The sequence below is a fragment of the Echinops telfairi genome, unplaced genomic scaffold (genome assembly GCF_000313985.2).
Source record: "Echinops telfairi isolate 266 unplaced genomic scaffold, ASM31398v2 ScPeMD7_31;HRSCAF=116, whole genome shotgun sequence".
Classification (NCBI taxonomy): domain Eukaryota; kingdom Metazoa; phylum Chordata; class Mammalia; order Afrosoricida; family Tenrecidae; genus Echinops; species Echinops telfairi.
The window spans coordinates 38081986-38104890 of NW_022103928.1; the positions used below are offsets into that span (position 1 = coordinate 38081986).

A 22905-nucleotide genomic window follows, 5' to 3' on the forward strand; every position below is an offset into this window, starting at 1 on the left:
GCTCTTCTTGCCTTGCCTTATTTGGCAGGACCTCCGCCTCTTTTTCTCACATGATCTTGACCATGGATGGGAACAGTGGCATCCTCAGAATGCGCTGTACTTCGACACAGATTACTGTGAGGTGACCATCAGCCAAATTCCAGCGATGGAGATGGTGAGGCCACTTCTGAAGACCTGTCCTTTTAATGCAGCAGGATCTCTCATCTGACTTTGAACAATACACCAAGCATTCTAGCTCGGGCCTAGTGCGTGAGTCAGGCACTGAGATGTGTCATTAAATATTTCTGGAGCCCAGAGGGAGCACATTTACACTTTAAAGAGAAGCTGCTACGCTAAGAGATAATTAGCATCACATAGGAGGGCTTTGCTTTTTAAAAAAAAAATAAAATGAAATTATCTCTCTCTCTCTCTATGATTCTCTCACTTCTCGCTGTGCGCAATGGCATTCACTAACGCTGCTCACTGTAAAAGTGGACAAACCCTGACTTTGCCAGCTAATTAGCGGTGGCCAGTGTCATTTTTGTGATGTTGCAGCTAGTAATATGAGCCCAGTTGCATAGTCACAAAAGTGATCATTGGAAACTGTGACTCTGCTGCAGGGACAATGTGGGAACCCCCTTTTCTGAGCCTCTCACGACCTCTGACCTTGCTTGCTGATGGTCTGCATGATGATTCCTTTCCACTCAGTGACCCATGGGTTGGTTTGTATTACTAATCATTCTTTCTCAGTTAATTCCTCCTGTTGAAATGGATCTAATATCTTGTGTTTCCTTAATGTATGAGACCTTTTGCTTACTAGTGTTTTGTTCTAATTAGAATAAAATAAGATCGTTGTATTTTATTTATCTTCATAACTAATCTCTAGCCTGCCTTAGTCCACCTGGATGAAAATATGTGCCGAATTCTGGATGGTTTTTGCTTTTTTCATTTGTGTGATATTTCAAGTTATAATGATTCAAGTCCATGATTCCTTTGTAAATAAAACTCTTTTTTTTTTGTTTTCCCCCAAAATAGCACCATATGGTATTTACATGACGTGTCTCCTTGATAGTGTGTGATTTTAAATAAGTTTAGCATGGGGCGGGGCTGGTTTAGATATTAAACTTACAGCGAAACCTTTCTAAACACAGCATAGACAACCAGGTACAGCCTGTGAAGCAAGTCACAGCAGGAAAAGTAAGATTTTAAATATATCACCAATGAAAGACTGGATTTATAGGAGTAGAGAAGCAAATCATAGCTGCATTAGCTAATAACCAGCTGTGGGGCAGCATTTCTTAGCAAGGGAGACTTTTCTTGCAAAGTTTTTCATGAAGAAGGAGCTGCCTGACCAGCTGTAGATGAGCTACCCCTTTTTTGATGATTCTTTATATTCTCTGGAACCAATACATTTGAAAGAAGAGTCTCTAGTGGGTATGCTTCTTTCTGTTTTAATATATTTACCCCTTTTTGTGCACGTTCCATCAGGGGGGGGGAGCAAACCTGGCACTGGCCAGAGTATGAACATGCAAAAGTGCAGCTTAGTGTCTGCAGACACAGATGGACCATCCTGTATGAAACATGGCCGAAGGCTGCAAGGAGGTGGCCCCTGGTCACGTCAAAGAGCCAGCTAATGAGAAGTCCCCAGCAAATGCTTCTCTATGAAGGTGAAAGGCCTTTTAACGTAAAGGCACTCTGGATTTAGTTTGACGGTTGAGCTTGATCCTTATACACAAACATGTGCGTGCACACGCAGACACACACACACACGAAGATTTCGAGTTTGACATCTGTCTTAGAGCACAAATTCATGTTGCCTTTGCAACCTGAGTAAAAGGAGCAATAAGTGGATGTGTTTTGTGTTCTGTTTTCAAAAAACTGAGAATTTTTAAGGAATTCTGGCATGCAAGTGCTGTCGGTTTTTCTTCCTCCACTTCGCCCACCCCAAACCTTAACATTGCAACACACACACACACACACACACACCCCAAAATCCCAAAACAAACATACAAAACAGAACAGAACAGCCTCCCAAGCAGGAAAGCTCTAGAAGAAAGAGAAATGTGACTGTCCTGGGCATTGAGTAACTTGTTTGCCCATGTCTCCCAGCTTTCTCCACCTCAGAAATATTTTCAGGTGTTCTGCAAGCTTTAAAGTGCTACATACACCACCAGCTCATGGGCGATGGTGTCTTACCTCGTGCACAGTCCTGCTCCTTCGAGCTACGTTCTGCTACTACAACGGGGGCACCCTGGGAGATGCCAACTGTTAACATGATCCAGAAGTTTGGTGGGTCAAGTCTATCCAGACATACCTTGGAAGAAAGGTTTTGCCAACTGCTTCTGGGCTACCAGCCACTGACATCCACATGGAGGGCACTGCTGCTCTGACCCCAGGGGCTCCCTGTGAGTCGGTCCAAGGGGGTTTGAAAATAAAAGCCGTGGCTATTTAGGCTGCAAGACATTAAAACATTTTTCAGTTAATCACTCACTCAATTTCTTTCTTTTGCACCCGTTCCCATCCCCGTTTCTTCTTGGATTCAGGGGTTTTGTGGATAAAGCAACACATTGATTGAATTCTGTATTTTCCGCTATTTGGCTGCACAGTAGGCAAATCTTTACAAAGAAAGGTGCCATTTTCCATTTCTGCTCTAGGGGAATTATTCCCCGGTATTGTTATTATTATTGTTTTTATTTTAAATTTTACTAGCTAGCTTGTGGAACATCATCCTAGAGAATGCTCCCTCACATTTCCCTCCCCCCCTCCTTCCAGTAAACCAAGATCCTGTCTTGTATTTTCTTTATTCTGGAAATTTTATTGAAAGTTTGTATATGCTTTGTAAGTATTTTTAGTTGTTTGAATTAAATACTTAGATTTATATGATGAACTTAAAATCAGCCCCCTGTTTTGTAGTTAGGGTTGGTTACAAAAGTCTTAAAATCAGCTTAGTATAAATTGTAATACCTCTGATCATTCAAAGGGGAAACAGGTTAATGAAATGCTAAAGATTTCTTTTGACTTGGTTGAGGTTTCTCTGTAGCTTAGATATCCTAACCGAAGCTGTCAGATTAAAAACCTGCTCTGAGACAGAATGGTAAAATGGAGTTCAGAGGCAATATCATTATACTATATATTCCACTGTAATATCTAGGCTGTAAGAATTTTTTTGACATAAATTGCAAAACCCCCAAAATTTCAGTGATGAAGGTAGGCATTCATATCACAACAAAAGTCAAGTCAACTGAAGCAAAACGGGAAGAAGAAGAAGAAAAAAAAGAATGGAGCCAGAGGGAAAGGTTGAGAGAGGACTGGTGGGGGGTTGGGGGAGGGGAGGGCAATTGAGCCCTCCCCTAAAGCCTGGACCTGCTTCTTAGAAACCATTTTGCCAGAATGGAAGAATTGTTTTGACAGCCTTGCTGCATCATTTAATGCTGAAAAAAAATGTTTGAAAATGTATACGTAATTCGGATTTTCTTTGTTTAAAAGGCAATGGCATGTCATTTTAAAGATCTGATGTTTGCCTTGGCTTACTGGTTATTTTGGATAACATAGCATCATGGTAATCACAATAATTTTTATATCTCTTTTTATTTCAGAAAAGTTAACAAGTGCTACAGGGGCCGTTCTTGTCCAATAATTGTTCACTGCAGGCAAGTACAACTTTTAACTTGGATTGAGGAGATGTTGTTCCCTGTACAATGAAATGGAGGAGCTGCACTTTCTCGTTGCTTCTTAATCGATGTCAAGGGTACTTCTCAAGGAAGTCAATCATAACAATTTTCCACTGATCTCCTTACACCTCTGTGAGCTGTCCATGTTCCTTGTGGGAAACCACTGTCCGGTTACTAGGACAGTCTGCCTCCCGAGGTCCAGGCCCTACCACCTTATTGCTTGCTACCTTATTGCGACCTTGTGGCGCCACAACACAAGATGGTCTTTGTGATGTCATGCGTGGACTCAACGGCCCTGTGCAGAAAGTGAGGAAAGGGTGCGTGGCAGTGCTACTCGTGGCATCAATGGTAAACGGACACAAGCTCTGCCACTGCAGTGGCGACCCTCTCCCTGTGTCTTCTGTCAATTTGGGTGAAAACTCAAAGGGCCGGATCGCCAAGTCGGTTAAAGTCTCATCAGTAAGAATTGAGCCACTCGGACCAAATGTCTGCTCATGGTGCTCTTCTTGGCTTGATGATCAACACTTTGGGACAAAGAACTCGTACTCAGTGTTTCTGCCTCGGGCCAAAAGGAAATCTGTCCCCCAAGATCAAACACCAAGTCAGTCAATGCAAGTGCGCGCACGTGCGTGTGTGTGTGTGTGTGTGTGTGTGTGTGTGTGTGTCCAAGAGAGGAGGATGAAACAAAAGGGTTTTGCATCCTCAAAAGGAGAACAGAACTTTTTTTTTTAACCTATAGATACCGGTAAACTCTTCAATGAATTGGAAATGTTTGTGTTGTATGGCGTAACATTCTTCAGTGAACACCCACATAGATTAGGCACGGAAGAGAGTGGAGAAAAAAAAAATTGCACAACAGGAAAGTGAGCTGCTGTCATTTGTAATCAATGGGGAGGATTAAATGGAGGACGAGGTTCGGTGGTTATTCTTTGATGATGTAGTGAAGATGTATGTATGTTATGAAAGTACAGTTTCTGAAATATCGATCTGTCCCAAATGCAACTTTCTTCACCATTTATTTCAGAAAACATGTTAAAGGCAAACTCAGTGATTCTTGGCTCTCAAGAAATCAAGCTACCAGCTTGCTAATGCTTTCTCAAAATGATTGGCCAACATGCAAATCAAAAGCTGAACACAAATTGATTTGTCATCTAGTCACGTAATTACGGAAGTCTTGAGGTGGGATATTTTTCCCCCATAAAGTCACAACTCATTGGGCCAGGAGTATAAATAAGAACGGCTCTTCATTTCAAAGCCGGTCATGGCTGTGGGAACAAGCCCGATTTGATTTAGAGCGGAGCTCTCAGGCTCACGTAACGGAGCGGCATTCTACACGCAGAAAAGAAACGGTTGAACACACTCCTTATTTTTTAAAATATATATGTTTTTAAAAGATGCTGGTGCCACTTTTCTCCTAGAAAATCCATCTCCACCCCACCCACCACCCATCCCCCGGCCTAATTTTACTTGCTACTGTTGAGACACAATTCAAAACATTTGTACAACTTCGGACCAGATGGTAAATATTCCAATTATAGCTGGTGGGATGAGAAAGAAGTGAAAGGAGTGTGCTTTTTTAAGAATATGATTAAGACGCAAATGATATGCATATTTCTACCTCCCAGAGGGAGGGTGCCAGCCTCTGGGAGGCACGTGACTGAAGTTTTCTGCCAGCCATTAGAGGCTGACCTGCCAATGAGCCTGCCTTCTTTCCAGGGTGGATTATCCAAGAATCATATAGGGACTTCCTTGAAGACATCGCAAATATAAATGCCATCAGCTCTGACTGGCTCAAACATTGCTTAGGGGTTTTGTTGTTGTTTTCCTGACAAACGTATGCCCAGAGAAGAAACCCACAAAGAAGCAGACAGAGCCCGGCCCCGTAGTCACTCCCTGAAGAGGTGCCAGGAGAGAAGCTTTCTTCTTCCGTGCCTTCCTTTCTTCCCGACGGTCTGGTCTTCTACCCCAGTGATTCTTCCCACACCACGCTCTCCCTAGTTCTCTCCATTCACAGCCTTCCTTTCCGTCGCTGGCCCCACTGAAGCGTAGGGTGCAGTGGATTGTTGCTTGCGTGTTGTGTGTGTGTGGTTTCTCTGTGTGTGGATGGCGTTTTCATTTTCTCTCCTTCTGTTGACAGTGACGGTGCAGGAAGAAGCGGCACCTACGTGCTGATTGACATGGTTCTCAATAAGATGGCCAAAGGTGAGATTCAGAAGCCCGGCTTGCTTTGTTGTGGCTGAGAGATGTGATGGCGTTGCTATAGCAACGGCGGGTATAATAGTCACAGAAAGCTTTCAGGGGGGGAAAAAAAGGATTTTTGTTCCTTTCCTGAATCATATGAAAGTTATTTGCAGCAAACACATTTCTGCAGTACATCCTTTGTGGTCAGGGCCCTACCTAGCCTCTCACGCTGTGCTTGCGCATAGTAGGTGCTTAGTAAATATTTGGTAAGTGGATTATGATATGAATATCAATATTATAAAGAATGCCATGATGGGATTCTTAAGTACCGTATATATGCATGTATAAGCCGCGTGTTTCGGCACATTTTTAATGCAGTTTTTGTGATAAAATTAGGTGCCTCGGCTGATATTCGGATTGGCTTATACTCGAGTATATATGGTATAGAACTAGCGCAGAGTCCCTTTAAAGTATTTCACAGAAATCACCGCCTGCATCGAAGCCTGTCTTTGCCAAGCATCCTAGTTATGGCGCTGTAGGCGGTTACATGCTGGGCTGCCAGCTGAAAGGACAGTCATTTGAACTCACCAGCCACTCTGCTGGTGAAAGTGGAGGCTGTCTGAGGAGGTGGCCCTCTCCATGTCCCTCAGCAAGCCGAGAAAATAGGAGTCCAGTAGATGTGCCACATCGCTTTACAAGGGCATCACCTGGGGGGTGGGGGGGGGGGCTTGGTTGCAGACCAGGGAGGGAAGGCACCTGGCCCCATCTCCAAGGACAGCCCGATGCTATGGCGGCTGTCTGCTCCTGTGAAGACTGGACAGCTAGGAAAACCCTAGGAGTCACTGTGAGTTAGAATCCATTTGATGGCAGTGGGTTTGGTTGGGGGATTTGGGTTTCCAGGGGGACCTGGTGGTGCATTGGTTAAGTGTTGGGCTGTTAACGGAAATGCTGTATGAGTTGGAATCCATTAGCCGCTGAGAGGAAAGATGGGGCAGGCTGCCTCTGTGAAGATTGACAGCCTGGAAACCTACTGTGGACAGTTCCCCTGTCCTCCAGCATCGCTGGGCTGGAATCCACTTGAGTTTTTTTATAAGTTTCATACTAGATTCTCACCACGAATTGGATATCATTGTCCTCAGAGATTAAGCGTGTCCACCCAAATAAGTTCTACGAACAGTTTTTGTTGGTGGTGGTGTGGTTAGTTTTCACATCTTGTAATCAGAATAAATCTGTGTGGTCTTCTCAACAAGTAAACTCATAGTATGCTCACTGCTCTCAAATTGGTTCTGACTCAGCCCCCCTGGAGGACAGAGTAGAACTGGGTACATCTCTTTCCAGGAGGTGACAGTCTTATCTTTCTCACAGGAGTAGTGGATGGGTTCAAACTCCCTACCTCTCACTTTGTTAATAGCCCAACGAGTAACCCACTACACAACCTGTACTTCTTAAAAAGTAACATTGAACTTTGTTTGAGCTACACAAGCTGCCCGCCGCCATGTCTCCTCTTACAGACAGTGTACAATATCTCAGACTTCAACCGTTAACATATTAAGATTTTAGAACCACACAGTGCAGTGGCGATGTGGAGTAGAGAGAACTATCGGTTGGTCCCCTTTCTGCCGCTAACAAGTTTTATCACTTTGATCAAAACTTGTAACCTCTCCTGGCCCCAGCTTCCTCCTATGGAGATCCAGGGATGAGCTCATCTGGTTGACTTCAAAAGGTAATCCACAGACCACCAAACCTGGGAGAGACCAGGGAGAGGGAGGGTCCTACCTTCAGGTAACTCGGGGAAAAGATTCATACTCGCTTGCCTTTGGGGAATCCTGGTGCACATCAGCATAATAAATTTCTGCAGTAAAGGACCCTGCCCTGCTTTCGAGAAAGCAGCATATTCTAAACTTAGTTGACAGGTTGTTTTTTCTTGCAAAATCTGCAGAAATTGCAGGTTCTCTGGGGCAGGCTTTGGGACCCATGGAAATGGGTGGGTATTTGATGGGTTCTTTTCCCATCTGTGGAAAAAAAACAACAACTTTCTGCCTCGATGCACACATACAAATACATGCATGTGTATGTGCCAGTATATAACCTTGCACCATTGAAAACATCCCGGGTACCATACGTTGTCCACCAATAGGAGAAGACAGTGACTGTATAAATTCCAAAATAGTCATGTTCCTTACTGCATTTTTTTTTCTAGTTAAAAAAATAAATAGGCCACTTCTTTAACCCAAAGAGCAAAGAAAAAGTAATACCACAATTGTACACATCAGTGCTGCAGAGCTTAAGCAAATTATCTAAAGCCCCTTGATTATTTACTATAGGACTGCAGTGCTTTATTCTACCCCACCCCCTGCACACACACACACACACACACACACACACACACACACTCCACCCCCAGCACCCCTTTCTGTCTTCAGACTGCTAACTCTGGCTGCTGGGAAGAGCTTATCAAAAAATAAAATAAAATGAAAGTCTTTGTAATTGCCTTTTATCCCACCAAATATTGTTTGGGGCACTGTGAATTAGTGCTAGAGATCTAAAAACAAAGAGGCAAAGACAAAAGGGGAAGGCGCTGATGGTGCATCCCTTGAATTCGGTGTTTCTTTTTTTAGGACTGAACCCTCCTGGCTTTTGCCCTTGAGAGGGCTTTTTCCCCTGGTCTGTTAATGCTGTGCGGTTGCATCAACTGCATCTTTTCATTTGCAAATTGCAAGTTCTTGAAGTGCAGCCTTATCCACAGGATTTATATTTCCTACCCTTTCCATCCACTCTTCCTTCCCTACCCATCCTCCAGAACAAAACAGATTGTTTTGTTTTGTTTGCTGTTAAATATTTCAGGACATGCTTGTTTGTGAAACAATGTGGCCCAACTAACAACGTGATACACGTTTATTTCGAATGGAAAGCCCATCTTGTACATGAAAGCAATGGAAGTCGCGGAGACAAATGCTTCCCTTTTCTTGCTCCTGGGATTATTTTGGTCTCCACCACAATGATGCGATCCAGCCTGGATGTTTAAGGATCTGCCCGTTAGTTCCCTCGACAAGTAAATGCAAAGTATGCCCCAGTGTTGGATTTGGGGGCCACTTAAGGAAGGGATGACTTCATTGTTCGAACGCTAAAGAAAGCCATTTATCGCCTCCATTGTACCATGTCATGTCAAATTCCATTCCAAGTGTGGGCCTGGCGCTAAACAATACAGGGCCAGTCATGTGAAACTGGTCAAAGAGGGGAGTCACGGGGTTTTTCTTAAGATTGGTCACCCCCCATTTTGCTCTTGACCTGCGCCCCTCTGCTGATAGGGTGTGTGCAGTGGGAAATCCCTTGACCTGGAGCCTGGGCCAGGGCTACGTGCAAGATCAAAGGGCAGAGCGGGCATCTCTGCCTGGCCGAGGTGGGCCGTTCCCAGGCCGCCACACTGTGAGGCAGCCAGGGTTTTGTTCTGGCAGGAACCAGGGCCCCGGCCTGTGAGGCCTGGCTCGTCTTTGTCTGGCCTGAGAAGCTGGAGGCCCAGGTTGCCTATCCAGTGTTCATCAAATGATCAAAGGCCTGGACATGAAACCTTTCTTCCCGTTTCCTTTTCTGTAAAAGAATGAATTGCACCCAGACCAAAGAATGCCATTTCCAAAGCTTTTATGCGCAATGCTAGCGCGAACATTCGAGTCCTTCAGTTCCCGACGTAAGAACATAAGTGCACTTACAGGCGGGGCCCAGCTGCACCAGCAGACGGCATCCACCGCGTCTCTTTCAGAAAGGCTTTTAAGGATTAAGGCCTTTGCTCCTATTTTAAGGGCTTTTAGGAATAAACTTAGAATAATTTAAGTTCTCTTCCCCCCATCATCTAGTTTATTAGCAAGTCGGCAAGAATGCATTTTGAAATCAAAGTAAATCAGGATCTTGCGGTGGGAAACTGGGCCCCGGTCTGAGACACGGGCTTCTCTGCTCCTCTCTGTGGCCCAGGGTCTACAGAGCAGGCCAGAGGCTTCCTCATGCGTGGAAGGTCTACACTCCCAGGTACCAGGGGGTTTGTCCTGGGTTTTTTTTTTATGGCCAAGGTTGTGTTTTTATTGTGTATGCCTCAGTGGCAGCTCTCCACCCAGCGTTTCTGCATTTGTTTCTGAACAGTTTGTTTTTTGATTTGGTTTGGTTTCTAAGAATGGAGGTTGTAGGTCCTTGCGGAACTTCCCCAAGGTAACATTTGCTGGTCAGCTTCAAGTGACCAAGCCCAGGGAAGCAGGCATTATGCGTTGCTTACCTTGGAGCCAACCACAGAGACCCACCTGTTGAGAAAGGAGGTTTACGTGCACACCAACCCGCCCGGAAAGGTATCCCAGCAGCATCTGTGCAGGGCAGGACTGGGGAGTGGGAATTTGAAAAGGTGGCTGGGCAATGCCAGAGAGATGTACCCAGTAAACACATTCCGGGCCCCACCGCCACACCATGGCTATGGTTATTCCAAAAAATGCTAGTGGTCCCTTCCTTTTATTTATTTTTTTTGGGGGGTGGGGGGAATGGGAGTTTCATTTTGCGAGGCCATCAGAGCTCCTAAGGCAAATCCCAACCCCTTTAAAGGCGTGCCTTTTGGGCGTACGTTCTCCTGGGACACTGCCGGGGCGTCTGTGAGTTGTGTGACCTGACAGCAGTGAGGTAGGTGCGCACAGCCCCAATTCCATCCCCTGCAGTTGAAGGCTTTGCAGTTTTTCTGGGTCCTGGGTGTTAGAGGAGTAAACATCGTAACAAAGTCAGTCCAACTGATTTGAAGGTTACCCCTGCCCCACCCAACTCGATTGCCGGAGGAGCCCTGGGGGTGAGGTGCAGTGGGTCACGTGGCACAGTTGGCGGCTGAGGCTGTTCCCCAGGCGACAGATGAGACTGCACATCCCAGAAAGATTCACCCTAAGGAGCAGTTCCACTCTATGCTACGGGAGTGCAGTGAGCCGGTGTCGTGGGGTGGGGTGGGCTTGATTACCTCTTACATACTTGTCCCTTGACATGATGCCACGTGTGACTTTTGTTATGGAGTTACATCGAGAATGCTACCTGCCAGAGGGAAGTGCTTTTTTTAAATCATTTTATTAGGGGCTCATACAACATCACAATCCATACACACATCAATTGTGTAAAGTGCATTTGTACATTCATTGCCCTCATCATTCTCAAAACATTTTCTCTCCACTTAAACCCCTGGCATTAGGTCCTCATTTTCCCCCTCCCTCCCCGCTCCCCTCTCCCTCATGAGCCTTTGATAGTTTATAAATTGTTATTTTGTCATATCTTGCCCTGTCCGACGTCTCCCTTCACCCACTTAAATCATGAGCTCTAAGGGCTCCTCCCATTGACCATGTTTGTCGTTTCCCCAGCCCTGTTTTAGTCTTTGCTACATGGCTTCTTCCTGCATTTGCCCTTCCTGGTTACACGTTGGACTGCTGCCTCAAGGTCAGCAGTTTGAAACCAGCATTCAAGCCACAAGAGAAAGACAGGAAACTTTCTACTCCCATAAGAAGTTAGAGTCTCAGAAACTCACAGGGCAGTTCTGCCCTGTCATACAAGGTCTCTGTGAGCCGGCATCAATTTGACAGCAGTGAGTCTGAGAGGACAGGAGATGCGCTGGAGCCCCAGAAAGAATATTCACTTCCACTTCATGCAAGTGTTCACAGGATGACATGGGAGAGGGTATGGAAAGAGCTTCCACCCACATACCTGCCCCGGAGCAGTTGTGGAGGAAATCTGTCCTTTGCCTTTGTGTCAGAGGGGGGTGGAGGTTGGGGAAGAGAATGTGTGTCTGTTGGCCTAGCTGAGAAACAAGTCCATGGCTTTTATGACCTGGTTTTGTAATTCGCTAATCATAGCGTTTTGTAAATTGGTCTGAGATTTTGAAACCCATTGTTCTAGCTGAGTGTCTTTGAAGGGTCTGACTGATGGAGAGGCTATGTGGGACCTTCCATTTCATAGCTGCTTGACTTCAAATAAATGACACACCTCCCTGAACCTCCTCAATAGAGCCACCCTGTCTGCTTGAGCTGGGATGGGGCTCGAATGAGACACAATGTGGGGAAGGCCAATGTGAAGTAGAGTAAGTCCCCAGAGTAAGAACAAGTTCCACTCCTAAAACTGCCTTGCAGTCAAATGTGTGTGTAATTCAGAAGAGTTAGGGACAGTTCCTATCTAGCATCAGTGGTCAAATGTGTGTATTAGTATAGCACACATGGCATACCTTTCTGTGCATAAGGAACACTTGAAAACACTTCTAGACACACTGTGTAACATCTCTCGCAGAATAATACAGTTGGGATAATGTCTTGGTGTGTGTGGCAAAGCAGCGCTCGTTCTTCCCTATAGATACTTTGAATTTTTTAATATAATAGATATTTATACCAGGGTGGCTTCATGACTGCAGACAGCATGTAAGGCAGATGTTCACCACCCAGAGCCTTTCTGCCCATACAGTGAAACATTTGATAACGTTATAATTAATAGAGGGGTTTTAAGAACTCAGGTTAGATGTCAACTTTGAATACCCAGTCAAAATAGATAAAAAGACTACCTTCGGGAAGCAAGGAAGGTTAAAAGTAAAAGTGAGGAAGGCTAACTGAACCATACTTTCCCTCCACATACGTCTGCTCTTAACCCCATGACACATCATCTGACATACACATGTGTCAAAGTATCTTTTAAAATAGCATCATGTGGCTTGCTGAATTTTTAAAAGTCATATACCCCTCTAGTCACATGTGGCTATTTAAATTAAGTTCAATGTGAAATTCAGTTTCTCAGTCACGCTAGCCACATTGCAAGGGCCCAGTGCCACCTGTGGCACCCATCTTGGGTGGGGCAGATATAGACTCTTAACATTGTTACCCAAGTTCTCTTGGGCAGCATGCTGCAGGGACTAACACTGAGAGTGGTCACAGAATGGTGTCCACTCCTCCATTCTTCTCACCCTTTTAGGCCTAGCCACCATCACCTCTCGGTGTTGGTGGAATGGCTTCTAACCTGGCCTCCCCTCTCCTGTTCTTTCCCACTCTGTCCTCCATACAGCCGTACATGCGATGGCTTCAGGTCAATGCAGTCTCTCTCATCTGAGACCTCTTCCCAGCCAAGCTGACCTTCTCTCAGTCCAGCAAAAATCACAGACCCTTGTGATTCCACGGGCCTGGGACCCATGGCCTGCCCCTTACAGGGAGCCTCTTTGCCTCCTTGGCCCTTTCATGCAATCCTGCTGTGGCTTCACAGTAATGATCATAGCACGATCCACGCAGGTGACAAATGCAAAGTCCAACTGTGAAAGTGTCATTAGAGGGGGTCACAAAGAGCCACGTGATCGTCGTCTCGTGCCATCCAACCCTGTCTATTGAACACTTACTTCTTTGCCAAGCACCTAGTAAATACAGTGAGCAAAAAGGAAAAGGAAGAAAAACGTAGAGTTTGTACTGAGGTCATGAAAAAACATACAATAAATACACATTTGCGTGACTTGGAGGAGGGTGCTGAGTGCAACCAAGAGCACCCTCGGGACACAGGGTCTCTCTTTTCCTCACCGACAGAAAAACAAACTGCAGGTTGAACTCAGGGAGAACCACGTGTGGCCAAGCAGAACTGGGCCCCATCGGGTTGTCAGTGACTGACTTCTAGGTGGTAGAGTGCCAGGCCTTTCTTCCAAGGTGCCTGTGGCTGGGATGGAACCTCCCAACTTTTGAGTTAGCAGCACGTGCCTTAGCCCTTTGCCCTATTCAGGGGCACCGATGACAGCGCTCCACACAGACCTGTGGTCTTTGATTGGATCCGTGGTTCCTTCAGACGAGCTGAAAGGGACCTGAGAAACCATTTCTTCTGGCCACTTTGTTGTAAAGGGAGGCAGCAGATCCGGGTGTTGTCCCCCAGGTCTTCTAACTAGTCAGAACTGGATTTGGAGCCCTGGTCTTTCTGCCTATTAGTAGGTGTCCAAGAGGACAAGATGTTGGCCTCAGGTCATGAAAGAGAAGGGACTATTAAGGACCAAGGTACATGGTTACCCGACATGTTTTCAGGGGACAGTTAAGTGGAGTAAGTGACATGGACATTCAAGGACTAGAGGGAAAGCCAAAGGCAGGAAGAGCTCCCTGGGCCTTGAATTACAGGGGAGCAACTTGGGGTTTGTCTTGTTTGCTGCCTGGAGTCCATTGTGGAAGTATGTTAGGCTGGATTGATTATAGAAATAAATCCAGTGACACTCATATATGCAGAAGAAAGAATTTTATGTCAAGACGTAATTATATACCCAGCAAGCCTCCCAGGCCACTTCAACTCAAGTCCTTAAGTCTGAAACTAGTCCATATGTCCCTCTTCAGATTCACACAGCCACATGCAATGATGCAGAATGCAGGGAGAGCACAGTGGGTGCAGGGTTGTTTGGATCCAAGGTCTGTGGAAGCGTGGCAGGGCTCCAGCAGAATGCAGGTGGAAGAGGAGAGAGAGTAAGAGCAGCTCCCAGGGTCTCACACTCACATACTGTCCAGGTGTCATCGGGTTGCTACTTGATTGACGGTTTGACTCCGCCCCTACATCATCAAGTTGGCCTATGATGCTCTACCTCCCCCAGGAAGCGATGAGGTCCAAGTGTGTATCCGCAGGATAACTTGGCAGTGTTGTAGAGAATGGATTGAAAGGTGAAGGAGCTGGAGTGAAAGATAACAGAGAGGAATCCACCTTGGAGGTCTCCAGGAAAGGGCCAGCCAGACCCTACCTGTGTGCTCTCGGGCAGCACAGATAGCAAGGAGAGGCCCGGTGAGGGGCTTGCTGCCCTCAAGTCGAAACTCCCTTGAATAAGTAGTCTGGAGCAGAGAGATGAAATAAGTTGTGGTGGGCAAACCTCACATTTACATTCTGCCGAAACAGAAAAAACGAAGTGCCAGCCAAAAATGATTTTCACAGATAGGTTTGGCCTCAGCTCGTCTTCAAGGTGAAGATGCCTTGTCTCCGAACTCATAAAAAGTTTCAGCCTGAAAAAGATGATTCAGAAAGGGCTAGTGGATGAGGAGGAAGACTTTGTCGTGCACTTGCTTTCAGGTGGAAAAATTTGATTTTGGTTTTTTTAACCAAAAGTGTCCTCAGTAAAGCAGCCATGTGACTATTTCCTTATCTGCTTGTTTATTTTTAGCCATGTCCCTCCCCTCAGCTATTCTTGTGCATTAGAAGTAATGACAGGTATATGGTGCTTGAAATGCCACTGCCCATTTTATAGATGGTCCTCAGAACAGAGCAGGAGCCGGCCAGTTAACTGGGGCACCTGGTGAATGAGACACACTCATGTACAGTGTAACATACCGGAGCTTCGAGTGATTGCTGAGGAGAACCACGTGCCGTGGTGTGCACTGAACCCCCAAGAAGTGAATTGGGAAAGCAGAGGTGGGTTTGACCACCCCAGAAGGGCTGCTTCCGGACCCCCCATAAATACTGAGGGTAGTCACCCAAAGAAGAGACTAGTTCTCAACCTGCATTGTGGCCTCATCTTCTCTGGTTATTTTTATAAGTTCCATCACAGCTCCTGCTCCTAACAGTTTGTCTCAGAGATGGGCTGCCATGTGTGTGGCACCCTCGGTCATCCGTAAACCACATAGAGCTCACATGTGTCATGGTGTCTTGATGAGGTCAGCATGGGGCCCCTTCTGAACTGATCCAAGAGGTCCAAGTTCCTAAGAGTGGGATTTTCCCATCAGCCTGGGCACTGTAGCCGGCTGCTTCCAGGAACGGTTGCCAAAGAATTGCCCTACCTCTCAGGCCTAAGATTGCTCTTCTCCCCTGGCAAGGTGGAATTTTTCCTTGAGAAAGCATTCCCTATGCCTGCATAAGAGCCACTGTTCAATTCCTGGTGGCAAAGATCCCCCACAGGCCACTTATTCCTTGGTAGATCGTTCAGCTTGCACACTGTGTTGAGTAGGCATCTGGGGGCCAAGAAAGAATGCTGTTCCTATTAATGGTACTGTTAAGGCATAGGTTCCCAAATTTATTTGACCTTCCACCCCGTTTCCAGGGGGAAAAAATACTCATCCCCTGGCCCCAGCAATTAAAAACGTGTGTACTAGAGTCTATAGTCCAGGATAAAGTGTAGGTATCTGCTATTGTAGCCCCCTGTATTGTCCCAGCAGTCCTCAGGGGGTGGGGACTAACTAACTAACTAACTAACTATATATATATATATTTTTTTTTTTTAATCAGAAATAATATCAAAGTGACTGAAGGGCAGCTACCAGGCCTGCAGGGAGGACAGATGAGACAAGAAGAGATTTTCTATCATAATTAGGAGTGAGCTACAGTAAACACCCCTAAAGATTTTGTTTCTCAGTTGGAAGGGTAAAGAGAGACTGAGCTCGTTAAGGCAACTCATTTGTTTACCCGTGTTTGCCGTCACAAACTATCCCAAACTGGGTGGCTTGCAACAGCAGGCTTGTCTTCTCTCCCAGTCCTGCTGCGTAGACATTGGAACTCGGGTTGTCAGCATTCTTGGTACAAAAGACTCAAATACGAAATAAGTGTGAGTCAGAAAGTGTTTCTATAATTCAAAAAGTATTGCTACATACTGCTTGATGTGATTTGAACTATAGAATGGTATGCTATTGTAAGAGCTCCAAGTGAAATGATTAAAATTTTTAAAAAGAATTGCTACAAGATCATAGAAAGCTTTACAAAGCAAAACTATCAAAACATGAAGCTATTATTTCTTGGCACAGCCTCCAACTAGGTCTGTACACTTTCCAAGGAGGCTTCTCTGACGCTTCCCCCAAAGAATGGTGTGAGCTTAGATTTACGCCACATCAAAACAGCACTTCTGACAGCCTCCAGGGTTTCAAACCGTGATCCTTTGAAATATCTTTTAAGTTTCAGGAGACATTGGAAGGACCAAGATCAGAACTAAAGGGTGGATGGATGGGGTAAGATGTCCCGGTGAAATCCTTATAGGACAGCCCGTGCTGCCCTTGAGGAATAAGCAGGTGCGTCCTCATGATAAAGATAGTTCCTGGGCACAACTTGTCTGACATTTTTCTCACCGATTCAGCTCTCAGTTTTCCTAAAACTTCTTAATAAACTCCATCACCATCTGGTGTCCTTCCAGAAAAGCTACCAAGGTGACGCCTTTGGAATTAAAAATAAAAAGTCTTTGTAACATTCCAAGCTGACCTCGCTTGCCTTGAATTTAACTGGCCCTGCAAAGTCCTCTAGGAAGTCACTGTTCGGATTGGACCTGTTTTGAAGGCACCGTAAGATGGCTAAGGCAAGTGTATTACCGAAAGAACTTGCCTGTAGCCATGCCACTGATCGCAGAGACAGGTTTAAACTCATTTCATTGGGAATAAACCCATGCATACATGGACTCCGTGTGTGTGTGTGTGTGTGTGTGTGTGTGTGTGTGTGTGTGTGAAGTTGAGGTCAAGAGATTGCCTTCGTGCTCAGACTAGGGGGTCGGACAGCCTCTGTGTTAGCTGTATAGAGTTCCCAGGATCGGGGCCTCATGAAAGCATCCCTGGTTCATGTTAATTTTTGAGCCGTGTAGCAATTGTTCTGTTGACTGTCTGGGCACTCTGCGAGGGTTGGTTCTGTATTCTGCAGACATAGAGGGCTAGAAATATGGTCTCTCCCTTACCCGTCATCACCCACCCTTCTGAAAGGGTGATCTAACAAAATGAAACTCATTCCAACCAGGAACCTATAAATAGCCTAGTTCTCCAACTAGAACATATGATTTATTCTACTTTGTTTGCTTTGGGTTTATAATAATCAACTTTTGACCATTATCCCTCGAAAATGTATTTAGCTAGGAGCAGAGTGTTTTCTACATCCTTCCAGGGGCTACAATTCAGAAAATTTACTCATGTAATATTAACAGCCTTTCTTGTTCCCTTTGAGGTTCATACTGTTTTTTGTTTTTTACTTTTAAAGGAAAAAATATACACTGTGTTCCTGCCAATTGTAAATCCTGAGTATTATGTTTATTAAGATATTATTACTGAATGTGCCATTGAAAGCAATGCTAAAGAATGCCTGTCCTTGAGAATACAACGATGGTCTTCTCTACAGTGAAATCCACCCCTGGGGCACCTTTCAGAATATTGGTCTCATGACATTAGTAGACTCACATGACTCACTTAACCCATAGCCACGCTCCAAGAGGAAATCGAAGCAAACCTTATAAAGGGACACCAGTGGAATATTCGCTTGTTTTTTCTTTAACATCAAATTGATTCGCTTATTGTTAAAAAAAATAGGTTTAATATTGAAGTACTAATGTCCTTTTAATGTGCTATCTAAAGCTAAAACACTTCGGTTGTCTTAAAATGTGCTTAACCAATACGTAAACTTCTAAACCCAGTAAACCCCGAGCGAATTAGAAAGGCAATTAATATTTATCGAGCAGTTCATTCAATGAGACCCCATGGACTGTGCGCTTTTAGGATGCTAACTGCCATGTGTTCTGCGAGATAGCCCACTCACATTGGGAAACGGGCCCCCAGGGCAGGACAGAGGAAGCCGGGCCCCAGGGAGAAATTTGACTCAGCCCTACTGCACAATTGACATCCTTCACCCCCACCCCCCTATATACTAATGGAATCACCAACCTCCATTAAGCTTAACTCGTTCACAGGAAGTATAACTGTATGTATCTAGCACTGCATGGTCATGATGCTTGTCAAGTAGAAATATCCGAAACTTCTCTACTGGATCCCAGTGTCTCAAACCTGCTACCATCTTATCTCACCGGCTGCCCTGGAATCCATTCTGACCCCTAGTGACTATAGAACAGAATAGGACTTCCCCTGGGGGGTTCGGAGACCCCAACTCTTTGCAGGGGTAAGAGGCCTCCTCTTTCTCCCTGGGAGCTGCTGGTAGTTTCAAACACTAGAGCGCTTTGAATCCCACTGTGCATTCATTCCCTTAGGTTCAGCGTTAGCACGTCTTTTTCCTATCTTTCCTTCCACATAGGTGTTCTTTGCATAAGAATACGGTTTCATTCCTTAGCTATTTACATGCTTCCTGTTACTTGAGTGCCCTACCCAACAGGCTTATTCACCAGAAGTTAGCATCACTTATATCTTTGTCTAAGTGTATCTCTTTGTTATAGGCAAAATTAGGTTCTTTTGAGAAAAGAATTCATTTTTAAATGCACAAGAGGGAGCTCCCTATAATCGGATATTGCAAGTGTTAAATAAATGCCTTTCCATTCAGCAAAGCCTCATGAAACAAAGGCCACTCACACCCATGCCACCACCACCACCACTACCATCTCCACCCCCAATCGGTGTGCATTACGAATGCAGATGTTGTTTCTCATGTAGTGTGTAGTCGTGCTGATGTTGAGAGAGGGCATTGACAAGACGAGATCAAGTGTCTGCCCTGCGCATCCCTTGTCCTGTGTCTTTCTGTCCCGTATGAAAGATCACATCACACGTGTGGATTTTAGTAAAGCTTCTTTCCCACTACACACTTCAAGTAACCAATTACTCTTGATACCAGCATATAAGGAGGCATTAACCACCCGCATCAGACAATTGCTTAATAAATCCACTCCTTACCTAATATTAGTGCTGTACATTTTTTAAGACATTAATTTGATTTCCTCCACTGTTCAGTTTGGGTTTCGGGCTGAGCTTATTTCTGAGCTATCATGCCTCAGTTGTTTCATATTTTAAATACCTTGTCTTGGGGTAACCCAATCAGGCTCCCTCTGGCCTCTTTTTCCTCACTCTCCCTCACATATAGTCCAAAGGGGTGTCACATTGTAATATATAATAAGAGAGTTGATGGGTAGCGTTTTATCCACCAATCATATCGTGGCGCAGAGACAACCATCAGTAATTACTCTCTCCATAGATTACCGCCATCTCGAAAGGAGAACCCTGCTTCCTGGCCGATACCAATTACAACTCCTTTTTTTTTTTAATGTTTTATTAGGGGCTCATACAACTCTTATCACAATCCATACATACATCAATTGTGTAAAGCACATTTGTACATTCATTGCCCTCATCATTCTCAAAACATTTCCTCTCCACTTAAGCCCCCAGCATTAGGTCCTCATTTTCCCCTCCCTTCCCACTCCCCCTCCCTCATGAGCCCCTGATAATTTATAAATTATTATTTTGTCATATCTTTCCCTGTCCAACGTCTCCCTTCACCCACTTTTCTGTTGTCTGTCCCCCAGGGAGGGGGTCACATATACTTCCTTATAATAGGTTCCCTTTTTCCTACCCACTCTCCCTCTACCCTTCCAGTATTGCTACTCACACCACTGGTCCTTAAGGGATCATCCGCCCTGGATTCCCTGTGTTTCCAGTTCCTATCTGTACCAGTGTACATCCTCTGGTCCAGCTAGACTTGCAAGGTAGAATTCGGATCATGATAGTGGGGGCGGGGAGGAAGCATTTAGGAACCAGAGGAAAGTTGTATTTTTCATCGTTGCTACATCGCACCCTGACTGGCTTGTCTCCTCCCCGAGACCCCTCTGCAAGAGGGTCTCCAGTGGTCTACAGATATGCCCAATTACAACTCTTAATAGCTTTATATGTTCCCCAATCAAAACTCCGTAAAAATAATTCCACTGAGTGACTTCCAGTGAGCCACTGTGGGGTATTGAAGACTCCATTGCTAGTTTAATCCTACAGACAACCCTTCAGAATGAAAGCTCTGTTGAGAGAATTTTGGTTTTTAATCAGTTTCCCCGACTCAAAGAAAGTGCCCTTGCCAACGAAAGCAGAGAGGCCTTTTCAAAGTCTGTTTCCCAGCTGACATTTCAAAAGGATGAAGATCTGCTCTTATCTGCTGAGTCAGCTGTTTATATCACCTCTTAATTTGTCTAGAAGTCATGACTCATAGGTCAGAAAACTGAGTCATCCCTGTAGAGGCTAAACAGCTGTCCTCCAGACTGGATGGCAGCATATACTACAGTTTATCTGATTCTCCTCCTGGGAGAGTATTAATCCTGGAATCTGTAGAGTAGCCTTTATTGAGCCTTTGTTATAAATTATGATGTCTTCACTTGGGTTAATCAGCAAAAATGAGGGCCATGCCCATGAGGTGGATTGGCACAGTAACCAAGACAGTGGGCTATGCTGCTGCAGAACCAGGCAACGGTTCCTTGTTCTGTGTAAAGTTGAAGCCGACTCAACAAACAACCACAATGAAATAAGCAAACTCCAAGTGCATTGCCATCAAGTCCCTTCCAACTCCGAGTGATCCTGTCAGACAGGGTCCGTCTGCTCCTACGGGTTTCTGAAGCTGCAAGTCTGTCACGGTTATAAATGAGGTCTGGTGGCCTCGTGGGTTATTTGTTGGGCTGCTAACCAAAGGGTGAGCAGTTCGAACCCACCAGCCACTCCTCGAGAGAAAGATGAGGCTCTCTACTCCCATATAGAGTTATAGTCTTGGAAACTCCCAGGGGCAGTTTTACTCTGTCCTATAGAGTCACTGTGAGTCCAGAATCGACTCAGTGGCAGTGAGCTTCTTTTTGTAATCATGCATCATCACGTTGGGTTCTTAGAAGGACCTTTGGAAGCAGGTGCAGTAAAGCCCATTGTTGTGGCGAGGGATGCTCACAGAGGTGAAGAATCCCAGAAGTGAGGAGTTCAGTCCCCCATTGCAGATGCCCGCGTGCCTCTTGGTTTCCTCCCATTGGAACTCAGCTTCCCTGCTTGAAAGGTTCCACAGAATGCTGAAATGCGTACGGAAGGAGAACAGAAATGCCCCCACGTTATTCACACTTCTGTCTATAGCCGTGACTCGTTTCAATGTCAAATCGTAGTACCATCTCTGTACGCATGTCCACTCGTGGCAGCTAGTACCAGCGGGACAGCGATAGCTGCCCCACAGGATTGCCGGGTATTTCTGATGAGACTGGCCAAAGATGAAAGATTTCACACCGTAGAACTGAAACAAACGTTTCTTTCTCCCTTCCTCTCAATGAAGAGACTTAAATATCTTAAGATGTCTAAGTTACCTAGTGACATGGTAACAGAAATACCACAAGTGGATAAATGTATTTTCTCCCCATTTAGGAAGCTGAACTCCGAATTCCAAGTGCCAGCCCTAGAACAAAGTTTCCTCTTGGGATTTGGGGGAGTGGGGGGATCCTTGTCTATCTTCTTGCAACATCTGTGGGTTTGGTCTTCCTTCGGGATCTTGGCATCCATCTTCCGCTGGCTCCCTAGGAGGTTCTCAACATACAGGGCTCTGGGTTCAAAGGACTCGGATTCCACTGGCCGCTCTTCTGTCTTGGTGGTAGTTAGGGTTGTCTACTTGCTTCTCTGTCCTTTCAGCACCTGTCGCTAAAAGGCGTTACAGGCCGGCCCCCAGAGCAACCCCCCTTTGAGAGGATCAGAGCTAAGGTCTGAGCTAGGGTGTTGCATCTCTCCAGAATGCCTCACAACTGATTGTGTCAGATCACATCCTGAGGGACGATGACATCATGACATAGCTGCTAAATCCCGGTCCAGCCAAGTTGGCGCATATGTTCAGAGGGCGACAACTCAATCCCTCACATAAGGCCAATGTGTTTCTGGACGTTCGGAGCTCATGTCTTGGCATAACTGCCCCCGCAAGTCTGCGATGCCGGCACTAACAGTGACACTGAAGCAGCAGCCCTTTCTGAAGGACGTTTGGCTTCTCTTTCCGATCAACTCACTTGTTAGCAAAGCAGAATTCATCTGTGTCCAATTTTTTTTTTAATTCCCTAACTACTTTTTAAAAAGATTTTATTTAGGGTGGGCTTTTCAAATCCAAAAGGAGCCCTGGTAACGTAGTGATTACGTGTTGGGCTACTATGTGTAAGGTCAGCAGTTTGAAACCACCAGCCACTCAGAGAGAGAAAGATGCATCTTCCTATGGCCACAAAGAGTTACAGTCTCAACAACCCCGAGGGGCTGTTCTATCCTGGCCCATAAGGTCACTGTGGATCAGCACCGACTCTGGCAGTGAGCTTGGTTTTTTTTTTATTTTTGTTTTTCCAAATTTTAAGGAGCTCTAGTCTAACACTGGGCTGCTAACCACGAGGACAGAGGTTCAACACCCTAAGCTGCTCTGAGGGAGAAAGATGAGATTCTGT

At 45.4% G+C, this 22905-nt stretch overlaps 1 protein-coding gene across 1 annotated transcript in view; it reads left to right on the plus strand.

The window, feature by feature from the left end:
* PTPRN2 (protein tyrosine phosphatase receptor type N2) overlaps positions 1 to 22905 on the plus strand; it is a 1475949-nt gene that overhangs the window by 1435775 nt on the left and 17269 nt on the right. The window contains exons 20-23 of the mRNA XM_045290142.1: positions 3576 to 3629; positions 5788 to 5879; positions 12377 to 12399; positions 13820 to 13837. Of these exons, the coding sequence (XP_045146077.1) occupies positions 3576 to 3629; positions 5788 to 5879; positions 12377 to 12399; positions 13820 to 13837 (187 nt within the window). The remainder of the gene's footprint in view (positions 1 to 3575; positions 3630 to 5787; positions 5880 to 12376; positions 12400 to 13819; positions 13838 to 22905) is intronic.